Source organism: Odocoileus virginianus, chromosome 7, assembly GCF_023699985.2.
Source record: "Odocoileus virginianus isolate 20LAN1187 ecotype Illinois chromosome 7, Ovbor_1.2, whole genome shotgun sequence".
Classification (NCBI taxonomy): Eukaryota; Metazoa; Chordata; class Mammalia; order Artiodactyla; family Cervidae; genus Odocoileus; species Odocoileus virginianus.
This window is the reverse complement of record NC_069680.1, coordinates 21,365,032-21,376,514: the sequence shown is the minus strand read 5'-3', so window position 1 is coordinate 21,376,514 and position 11,483 is coordinate 21,365,032. Positions and strand designations below refer to the sequence as shown.

Sequence of the window (11,483 nt, the reverse complement as noted above, 5' to 3'; positions counted from 1 at the left end):
ACTGCAGCACACCAAGCTTTTCTGTGCATCACCAACTCCCGGAGCTTGCTCAAACTCATGTCCATCAAGTCAGTGATGCCATCCAACCATCTCATCCTCTGTCGCCCCTTCTCCTCCTGCCTTCAATCTTTCCCAGCATCGGGGTCTTTCCAAATGAGTCAGTTCTTAAACCAGTAGCCAATATGGAAATATCTATCTTCCCACCCTGGATTGGATCTTTTTAGGCTGGGGCGACAGACACAAAGTATCAATTTCCCAAACATGAAGCTACTTAGGAGTTTTAACAGGACTTAATCCTCCTCTGGGTGGGATTGAGGGACCCCACAACCGAGACGTGTACCAGGCAGAGGGCCCATCGAATGTCGAATGTCGTAGCTCTTCCAAGCCCCGGCTCCGGCGCGGGCCGGCCCCTGTCCGCCGAGGCCACGCCCCTGGCCACGCCCCGTAGGCTCCACCGCCTCTGCGTCTCCGTCGGCCCCGCGGTCCCCTGCGCACCGAAGATGGCGGCCGCGGCGGGAAGGTTTTTCCGGGCTTCGGTGAGTGGTTGCTTGCGGGGCACAGGCACCTAGACCCTGCGGTGGCTCCGAGAACGTGCTTCCCAAGTGGGATGCCGCTTCCCTTGGCCTGGGGGTCTTTCACCCTTGGAGGATGTCAGAGGGAAATTTACCAGGGGCCGCCTCCTCTAAGGCAGGCTCCCCGCGCCTGCGCAGAGCCGCCCTTCGCCCACCCAACCCCCCACTCCCCCCCACTCCCCGCCTTGCATTCCAGTTTCCAAATCCCTCTTCGCTCCCAGTCCTGGGCCGCTATCCAGTCTCCTGTCCCCTGCTTAAGCACCTGGCTCTGGATGCAGGCGACCTGTCCCCTGGTCCCGATTCTATAACCGACTCTATGACCTTGGGCCATTGTTTTCTTTTCCGAACCTCAGATAACTTCCTTACCTTAGCATGGACTGCCTACCTCAAGGGTTTCCGTGGCATCCCCTTAAATGCTGAATGGACACCAAAATGCTAAAGTAACCAAAGTCCTTAAGTGCCTGAGGCTCTTGGCTGCCCGCCCTCTCCTTTCTCGTGGTGGGGTTCCACCCAGGCTGTTTCTTCCAGAGTCATGCTGGACTCCGAAATTGAGCAAACGTTTCCCTTGACCCCTGTCCAGGGGTCTGACCCAGCCCAGAGGCTGAACTTGCTCTGTTTGTTTGCTTCTGTGTGGGCCGGAATGGCCTTGTCTCTTCCAAGGGAAAACCTTGACATAGTAGAACGTGCCCAGCACATCTGCTGGTAAAGAGCTTAATACACAGCCTGGCCGGTCTCCTGGGCTGAGTGCTCCGGGTTCCTTTTAAAAGCATGGAATTTTCACATTCTTGTAATTTCCCTCTGCCTTGCCGTCTTTTGTTTCCCATTAATTAATACATATGTGTTGAGTTGGCCAAAAAGTTCGTTCAGGTTAAATCCAAATGAACTTTCTGGCCAACCCGATAATTATATTTACATATGTATATGGTATTACATTTACACTCAGCCACTGGATCTCCAGGGAATTCCCTATATTTTTTAAAAAAATAAAAATTACATATGTGAAGTGTGCATCATAAGTAATGAAATAATTACTATAGTCAAACTAATTAACATCTCTTCACATGGTTAGCCTTTGTGTGTGTGATGAGTGCACCTGTCTACTCTCTTAGAATAATAATACTCTCATTTTCAACTTAAGTACAGTATTATTAAGTATAGTCAACATGCTTGTACATTAGAGCTCTAGACTTATTCATCCTCCATAACTGCAACTTTGTACCCTTTGACCAACATCTCCCTGTCTTCCTAGTCTCCTTTACAGTCTTAAAGGATAAGGAAGCAGAAGGGAATTTTAAGAACCTGTAGACTCAATCCATGCTTTTGCAGTTTGGAGTTTTTGTTCATGGGAACAAGGCCATCGGAGGCCACTAGTGGCCTGATGCCCTTTCAGCAGGGTTTCAGCTGCCATTCTGGGAATACGTTCTGATATAAAGTGTTTTTCTTTTTAGCTTGCCCGACATGTGAGTGCCATTCCTTGGGGCATTTCAGCCTCTGCAGCCCTTAGGCCCGCTGCTTCTCGAAGAATGTGCTTGACAAATGCCTTGTGGTCTGGTTCTGATCAAGCAAAATTCGCCTTTAGCACCAGTAAGTGTTGTTATGCTTTGGGTTGGACCAGATAATGGAAACATTTATCATCTCTGAACAGGAGTTCTGAACTATGGCCATATATTAGACTCACGTGGGGAGTTTTTGCTATCATACCACTTTCCTAGTCCCAACCCAAACAAATTAAGTCAATCTCCGGGGTGGGACCAGAACATCGAATTTTTTTTAAAGCTCACCAAGTGATTCTCATGTTCTGCCAAGGGTTGCGACTCACTGAGGCAGACTGCCCAAGTGTCACATTTCCTTGGTGACTCCAGAGGTTTTAATCCCCTGGGTCGAGGAACATGAAGGAGGGGTGGGGACAGCCAGAGGTGCCTGGGCCTGCTGTGTGTGAAGGGTATGAGCTGACCAGGGACGGACGGTGCAGCTACTCTAAAGGCTTTTGGATTCAGACCTGTGGCCTGGCTCCACGTGGCCATGTTAGGCCAGTCTGTTGGACTCCTCCGTGATCTGAGTGACACACAGCTGTTTCTTGAGATTTATACTCCATTCTAAAATATGAGATTTGCTCGGCACAGCTGCAGATAATGAGTGGCATTTGGAAAGGCCTCCTTTTTGTTTGTCCCACCTTTAAAAAAGACTATTTAACTTGTAATGGTGGTGGGGGTGGGGGGGTGTACTTTAGCAAAACCTTTGTTTGTTGGTAAGTGTTCTAAAAAAATTTACAATTTTCTTCGAGCTGTAAGAAGTTTCTAGTATCAACTTGATGACAGGAGTTTAACTTTCCTTTTCACCTGTCCCAAACCTCAGCTCCCAGTAGCTCCTCCTGTTTCTGGAGCCAGGCATCTTGACACCTGGCCTCCTTTGTCCCGCCTTCCCAGCCTGAAGCCTGGCCTCTGCAGTCCTGACACAGCTCTTGCATCCTTTCCTTTCTTTCTCTCCCCTCTGCTGTACCTTGCCTGCCTCACCGCTCACTCAGATAGCTGCAGTCACCTCCTGACATCAGGCTCTCCCTGCTCCTCTCACTCTCCCCTGCCCGACTAATCTTCCTAAGAACAGCCAGCGCATCACCCATCTCCTGCACAGAAGCCTCCAGTGATTCCTATATCTCTCCTTTTAAGAACAGACCCATCTGTCTGATATACAAGGGCCCTCTCGGCGTGGCCTTCCACCGTCCTTGCTCTCTCCCCCATGCGTCTTCCTTCTATGCACACCTGTTCTCTGTGTCAAGCAAACTCTGCTACAGGCCATTCCCCGCACCTGTTGTGTTCCTTCCTTTGTGCCATCCGCCCTGGTCTTGGCAACAATCCAGACCATGCTTAGAACCCACCTTCAGGCTCATTGGTCCTTATTAATTCTATGTTCCTCCATCCCTACTCTCTCCTGTCTTCTTTTATTTATTTATTTGCCTTTTGGCCGCACCTTATGGCATGTGGGATCTTAGTTTCCCGACTAGGGAGCACACTGGTGTCCCCTGAAGCAGGAGCTGAGTCTTAACCACTGGACTGCCAGGGAATTCCCTCCTGTCTCTTTAGTTTCCATAGCACTTGGAATTAGGGTACAGTCTAAACCTATGGAAAGAGAAACAGTTTTGTAAGATGTACAATTGAACTGAACCTTTTAATTATACTACTGACTAATTACTGGGAGAGGTTTGAGTAAAATCAGAGAAGTGGTTGGTTTAACGAATGAACTGTATATGCATGTTTTTGGGGTATTTTTCAGGTTCCTCATACCATGCCCCCGCCGTCACCCAGCATGCACCCTATTTTAAGGGCACGGCTGTTGTCAGCGGAGAGTTCAAAGAAATTAGCCTTGATGACTTTAAAGGGAAATATTTAGTGCTCTTCTTCTATCCTTTGGATTTGTAAGTGTATTTTCTGTGACGCTGTAGCATCATTCTGGGAGCAAGCAAAGATCGCTGCCTTCCCACTGACACGGCCTATCTTTACTCTTGTCAAGGGGAGGGTTATTGCTGACTCTATCACTGATGGTCTTGTTGATACAGCTTGCATCTGTAGTTAATTCACAAGTGCTAAGTATAGGGGGAGGAGTGGTATTCCTTTTAATGGGTTTTAATATGGCTTTTTTTGTGTGTGTGTATTTATTGGCTGTAGTGGGACTTAGTTGCTGCACGTGGGCTTTCTCTAGTTGTGGTGAGCGGGGGCTCCTCATTGTAGTGGCTTCTCTTGTTGCGGAGCATGAGCTCTAGGGCACATGGGCTTCAATAGTTGCAGAACGTGGGCTGAGTAGTTGCGGCTCCTGGGTTCTAGAGCTCAGGCTCAGTGGTTGCGGTGGACCGGCTTAGTTGCTCTGGGGCATGTGGAATCTTCCGGGATCAGGGGTCGAACCTGTGTCCCTTGCACTGCAAGGAGATTCCTACCCACTGGACCGCCAGAGAAGCCCTGTGGCTCTTGTCTTACGGCCCTGTAGCCCGGGAGCTGCACTCCTGACCCCACGAGCCTCGAGCCCGCGTTTCACTCTAGGGTAGTGGTGCCTGTAAGCCCGTCAGCGAGGAAGTTTCCACTGCTCTGGGGGAGATGAGAAAAGTAAGGATGATAAAATGAATTTTCTCATGAAGCTACTTATTTAATAAAATTCTGTCTTTATTCTTGGAGTGTGCCTCCCCCACCCCTATTTTTTGATATGATTCTTAAAATAGAAAGTTAGTGGTTGTTTTTTTTAAACTGGAGTATCATTGTGACCAGGAGTTCAGTGGGGATGATTAACCCTTTTGCCTTTTTCTCCTTTAAGAAAATAAAACTACTCTTTAGACAACTGTTGTTCAGATTTTAAAAGTCTTTTAAAAAACATTCTCTGGGACAGCATCGAAACATATATATCTAGGGTGAAACAGATCACCAGCCCAGGTTGGATGCATGAGACAAGTGCTCAGGCATGGTGCACTGGGAAGACCCAGAGGGATGGGGTGGAGAGGGAGGTGGGAGGGGGGACCGGGATGGGGAATACATGTAAATCCATGGCTAATTCATTTCAATGTATGACAAAAACCACTGCAATGTTGTAAAGTAATTAGCCTCCAACTAATAAAAATAAATGGAAAAAAAAAATAAATAAAAAAAATAAAAAACATTCTCTGATGAGAATTCCTGTCCTTTTTTCTAGCACCTTTGTGTGTCCTACAGAAATTATTGCTTTCAGTGACAAAGCCAATGAATTTCATGATGTGAACTGTGAAGTCGTTGCAGTGTCGGTGGATTCCCACTTCAGCCACCTGGCCTGGATAAACACGCCGAGGAAGGTATACACATATCCACACCACCTCTGCACTGGTGATCTCAAAAACTGCCAGATCCCATGAAAGACCAACCTCAAAGTTGTTAAAGCATGACTAGTCTGAAATGGGCTATCCGTCAATCCTAACCTACTAGCAGATTCTGTTAAGCTCTATCCATGTCTCCTGTAACATGGCATGTATTTACTCCTCAGTACACCTGTGTTTTCCAAACAATAACGGAGAACAAGCTCAGCAGGGCTGGGGAAACAGCTGGACTCCATTGTCTCCCCTCTCAGCTGGACCCTGTAGATCCCCGTACCCTGTGAGGCACGTGGGACAGTGGTTAGGTTCTCTGGTTTTACTCTTCTGCATGATCAGTATTCTTGCCTAAAAATTTGCTTGGGAGAATCAATTTCTAGCTATAATGCTGGACTATCAAATAATTCAAAGTATTCTTTTTTTTTTTAATTATTCCACCTTTTTGCTTCAGAAATGAATCTTCAACCAAAAGGATACTTTAAGAATTAGAAAAAGAAAAGTCTGTAGTATTCGCTGGGTTTAAATCCTGCCTCTGCCCCTTTTTAGCTGGGACCTGGAGCAAGTTACTCAACCTGTGTGCGCCTCAGTTTTGTCATCTGTAGAATGGCGATGATGCTAGTAGCTACTCCAGGGAGCTGGAGGGGGAAGGGAGGCAGTAGAAAGAGCTTAGCGCAGCGCTTGGCCCGCTGTGCTCAGTTACTGCCGTCTGGCTGGTGTTGGTCAGTCGCCCTGTCACCTGGCTGAGGAGGCTGTGGGAGCCACAGTGTAACCACCAGCCCTGTTTGTATTTTTATCAGAATGGCGGTTTGGGCCATATGAACATCGCACTCTTGTCAGATTTGACCAAACAGATTTCCCGAGACTACGGTGTGCTGTTAGAAGGTCCAGGCCTTGCGCTACGGTAAGATCCGTTTTGTATGAACTTAAAATTGCTTTTTGTGTTTAGCGTTATCGTACTTCATAGGCAATTTACAGAAACCTGGGTAGGGAATTTTTAGAACCCCAAACCCTTCATTTGTCTTTTATTGTAATAAGCATCAGTGGATGCCTCCTGCGAGGATTGGCAGTCTTTCAGAATGACTGTGATATGTGTGCCCCCTGTGTCTCCCTGGGCACGTTTCTGAAGAAGGATATTGTACCCTTTTAAAAAATATATATTTATTTATTTTATTTGGTTGCACCAGCTCTTAGTGGCAGCACACAGGATTTAGTTCCTTGACCAGGGATCTAACCAGGGCCCTCTGCATTGGGGAGCACAGAGTCTTAGCCACTGGACCACCAGGGAAGTCTCCAATACCACGTCTTAATGGTCACACTGCTTCACTCTCCCTGACCACATGGGAGCCACTCCTCGCAGTGAAGCCGTCAGACTGCTTGGAGATAGGGGGTGGGGGGCAGAGGGGGCCAGCAAGGGTAGGAGTCAGTTTCCTGGTATGGATAATATCTTGTACAAGCGCTAGAACTGGACCAGAGTTTGAATTTATTAAAGCCCAGCTGCTCAATAGCTGTATGACTTTGAGCAAGATATTTAACCTCTTCGAGTCCCTTTCTCCCCATAATTAAAGTGAGAATGTACCTCCCGGGTTGGTTGTGAGCATTGAGTAAGGTGAGGCAGCTACAGAGTTTGCGGCACAGGTCCTCGGAGCTGCTGTGAGCCCCATCCCAGGCCGTCAGCCTTCCTGGGAGGGACGAGAACTTAGGCATCATGATGGCTACTGATGAAGGAGGGATGGGGCAGAACTTGACCTCCAGGACACAAGCGAGGATCCCACTTGGATGGGCCTCACAGTTTTGTCAGGGGCTGGCTCGAACCCGTCCCGTGCCCACCGTCGTAGCTGATCTCCAGCCTGCTCGGGGTACGCTGGAATTTTGGCTCCAGAAGCCACCTGGGAACTTGGGCCTTTTGACTCCAAGGAGATTACTGGCTGCCTATAATAAGTGGAAGCCTAGCTCTGACAGCATTGGCAAGGGAAAGAGAAGAGTCCTGGTGTTTTCCTCCCAGAATCCCCTGTATAGTCTCACTTTGTAGTTACCTCCCTCCTAGTTTCTCTGTTAGGACTGACAAAAGGGAGAGGAGTCAGTCTGGCTTGTAAGATAAGCCTTTCTTTCTGGAGACTGTGCTGCGGGCCCATCTCCAACCCAGCTCTCTGTTTCCGCATCTGCACTGTGGACTCCACCTTGGCTACACCCTTCAGGAACTTGCACCGGGACCCCCTTAGCCTCAGAGCCTAGACCCCCTAAGGCCAGGCCCAGGGAGGGAGAACCACCTTTTTATCTTCTGAGTTTTTTCTGACTTGCCTTTTTCCTGAGTGATCAACGTTTGGGATACCACACCCTTTTAAAGATGGACTGGTAAAAGCCTCTTGAGCTTTATGACCTCTGGGTAAGTCAGGGGGTCACCCTCCCTTGTATAGAAGATAAGCACAAACCCCAGGGTGGCGGGTTACCTCTTTACACTGCTGCTAAGTGATAGTGAGGGGACACTTGGACAATCTGCATCAAAATAAGAACTGTCAGTGATTGAAACACATCAAATATATTTAAATCCAAGATTCGAAGAATTCCAGGAAACCAGTTCATTATTTTGAAAACTTAATAATGGAAGAGTACTAAGCAGTCATTCTGTCTTCCCTATACAAACTGTACCTCAGGGTAGCCCAAAATAAAAGTGATGGGATTGTTTTTCCTTTAGATTTCTACTCTGCCTAGACTTAAGGCCAGTAAATTTTCCCATGGGATTTTCTCCCCGCTACTCAATTCACTCATAAGTATTTACAGAATACAGATAAAATACATCTCTGTTCCTTCTCAGTCGGCTATGGTTTCTTGCCAAATTTGATACAGCTGCCCAAAGAATGCTTATTGCATCACTAACGAGAAGTCTTTGCTCTGTGTGGTTCAGTGACCTTCAGATACTCTGAGACATCCAGGTCACATCTGTGAATGTGAACACTGCCTGTTTTCCGTGGTGGCCTAGTCCAGTTCTATCTTTGTTAAAGCACCTGTCATCAATAAGAGATGATAAGCTTTCTGTATAAGGAAAACCTGATTTTTAAGCACATGATAGAGTTTAATAAATGCTCTATCAAGGAGAATTAAAGGCAGGGTAGAAGTAGAGTCTTTATAGCTCTGGTAATGTTGACACTCTGATGAGGGTGAATCTTTATGCAGCGGTCTCTTCATAATTGACCCCAACGGAGTCATCAAGCATCTGAGCGTCAATGATCTCCCAGTGGGCCGAAGTGTGGAAGAGACCCTCCGCTTGGTGAAGGCGTTCCAGTTTGTGGAAACCCATGGAGAAGTCTGCCCGGCCAACTGGACACCCGAGTCTCCTACAGTAGGTTTCTTTCCCAAAAGCAATGGGAGCCCAGCCAAGAGGGTCCCAGGTCCTCACTGCCTCAAGGGCTGCTGGCTTGGAATATCCACGTTGGAGCAAGGGTGGAGGTGGTGTGCAAATGTGTGAAGCTGCTGCGGGTGGGGGTGGGACCAGGCCCCAGGCAGGCTGTTCATGTCAGTTTCATCCATGTGTTTTAAAGGAAACAGACCAATCTTTTAAAAGTTAAATAACTGTAGGTTAAAAATTGAGGGCCTTCAGCTCCCTTTTGAGATCATAAAGTCACTTACCCAGGGAAATGTTTTTGTATTTTCAGATCAAGCCCCATCCAACTGCTTCCAGAGAATACTTTGAGAAGGTAAATCAGTAGACCATCCCGTGCACACCTGAAACTTCCCACACCAGAAAAGAACCACAGTGGGAACTCACTCGTAGGTTTTCAAAGATTAGTATTTATAGAAAGCAAAAAAAAAAAAACCCAATGATGCTTGTATTCATAAATAGTATTACTCTAAATGTTTTGTTTTTGTAATGTTGGCCAAGGCTTTTAAAACGTTTTCAGTTACTAATGTGATGAGTCCAGGGCAAGGTATGGATGGATGGCTAGTTTCTAGAGTGTGTAGTTCACCTATTTCTTGGATCATGTCTTCAGTAGGAAAAGGAAACAGATCTTTTTCCTCAGCCTTACTTGAACCTTTGTGTATACCAGAGTAGTACGACAGGTATTGAAAACTTCTGATCAAGGGTCCTGAAATTTTCCTCTTAAATTTCTTTGTGTTAAACTGAATTTTCTTTAAAGACCATAATTTTAAGTTGTTAGTATTAGTGGTCTAATTTAACACTTGGAATGAATGTGTATATGGTTGAAGGAAATGTGAATCATGTTTTTTTTTTTAAAAAAAAAAAACAACACAGTGGCAAAGTGACTTAACTGATCATGCATGTTCCCCATTCCTGAGATTTATAGTTTATATAGTTATTTTACTTACTTTGTTAGCTGACTTAGTGTCTACATACATTTCTAATATTGATTGGGTATAATTAGAAAGGATATTTATTGAATCCAGGGATTGCAGTATGAATTTGAATCATTCATGCATTTGAATTATTGTAATTATTTTTTCTTGAAGTGTTCCATCTAAAAAATATAAAAAATAAACATATTTTAAAATACTTGCCTTTTTAACACCATTAATTCTTGCTTCAGCTTACTTATATTGTGGGGCTCTCTAGTTTTCCTTCTCTGATTATATCAACAGACATTTATTGAGCATTTAACTCAGTGGCTACAAAGATGAATAAGATGCTGGCTCCACACCCAAGGAACTGGACAAAAGAAATATGAAAGCATTTATTCATTTTAATGGCTTCCCTGGTTTCTCAGACCATAAAGAATCTGCCTATTATGTGGGAGACCTGGGTTCAGCCCCTGGGTTGGAAAGATCCCCTAGAGAAGGGAATGACTATCCACTCCAGTATTCTTGCCTGGAAAATTCCATGGACTGAGGAGCCTGGCAAGCTACAGTCACATCCTGGAGTGCCTACTATATGCTAGGTACTATTTTGGAGGCAGAACGAACAAAAAAGACATACCTCTTCCTTTTTGCACTTACATTGTAGAGGGAATAAACAATAACATTACATAGAATGTCTGGAAGGACAATAAAGTGGAACAAGGGACTAGAGCAGAGAGGTACAGGTATTTTAATGGGGTTTCAGGGAGTCAATCTCTCCAGGTCTGTTTTCTCATCTGCAAAATGACTAACTGTACCTACCTTGGGGTTTTGGTGTCAAATGAGATAAAACACCTAGAAGGTGAGGGAGTTGCAGGGATAAAAAGGTTCTAGGCAAAGCAAATGACAGGTGCAAAGGCCCTGAGGCAAGAGTGGACTTGGGGTGGGTGAAAAATTGAAGGACAATATGACCAGACCCATGAAGGAGGAGAATGGTAATGGGGAGCCCAGAGTGCTTTATGGACAAGCTAAGGACTTCAGATTCTATTCTGAGACCGGAAATGGCAAAAATGTTTTGAGAAGAGTTACATCACCTTGTTCTTAGAGGCTCACTCTGGCTCCTCTCTTAAGACTAGACCCATAACAGTGCAGAGAGGAAAGCAGGTCAGCAGGGCTGGATTTGTGACACTGGCGGGAGAGCCAGCAGGATAATCCAGATGTGCTAAATACTACGGTAATAGATGCCTTCCGGGGAACTCTGAGGAGGGGAGCACCTTACCTGGCTATGGGCATCAGCAAAGTCTTCATGGAGGAGGAGAGGAAGTCTTAGAGATACGGAAAAGTGACCTGTGGGAGCTGAGAGGCCACATGGGCCTGAAGAAAACCATGAGCTGCTTTCATGTTCCCGGAGGTAAAATCAAAGGGAAGGCAAAGGCCAACCGGCTGCAAGTGGTCCAGACTGAGCACTTCCTATGGACCCAGCACTGCTAGGGCTTTCACATGTTTTATCTCATTGGACCCACAACAGAAACACAATAGGTACAATTATTGTCATTTTACAGATGAGAAAGTAGACTTGAAGATACTGACGACCATGGCCACACAAGTATTCCGTGGCACCAGGTCCCTAACCTGGGACTCCTCGGGAGCCCCCTGAACACCCTCAACATCCAGCCTTCCACAAACACACATAACCCTCACACAGCCCAGTGCTGGGGAAGTGGGTGGAGGCCGAAGGAAGGCACATTTTCCTCTACAAGTGGTCTCTACCCTCTCGTGTACAGCAGAGGAAACTGGGTTTG

General features: G+C 46.3%; 1 protein-coding gene across 1 annotated transcript; it reads left to right on the top strand.

Annotated features, from left to right (window-relative positions):
- Positions 1 to 428: 428 nt before the first annotated feature.
- PRDX3 (peroxiredoxin 3) lies at positions 429 to 9,901 on the top strand. Its single transcript, XM_070470271.1, has 7 exons — positions 429 to 536; positions 2,021 to 2,156; positions 3,843 to 3,984; positions 5,244 to 5,379; positions 6,192 to 6,295; positions 8,566 to 8,731; positions 9,045 to 9,901. Exons 1-7 carry the CDS (start codon positions 501 to 503, stop codon positions 9,096 to 9,098), a joined length of 774 nt encoding a protein of 257 aa, XP_070326372.1. The 5' UTR covers positions 429 to 500; the 3' UTR covers positions 9,099 to 9,901.
- The last annotated feature ends 1,582 nt before the right edge of the window (positions 9,902 to 11,483 follow it).

Bases quoted from the DNA above. Each gene is read 5' to 3' on its own strand.
- PRDX3 (XM_070470271.1), top strand. From the start codon at position 501: ATGGCGGCCGCGGCGGGAAGGTTTTTCCGGGCTTCG. The intron at 537-2,020 runs GTGAGTGGTTGC...TTTTCTTTTTAG, and splicing joins GAAGGTTTTTCCGGGCTTCG to CTTGCCCGACATGTGAGTGC. The intron at 3,985-5,243 runs GTAAGTGTATTT...CCTTTTTTCTAG, and splicing joins TTCTTCTATCCTTTGGATTT to CACCTTTGTGTGTCCTACAG.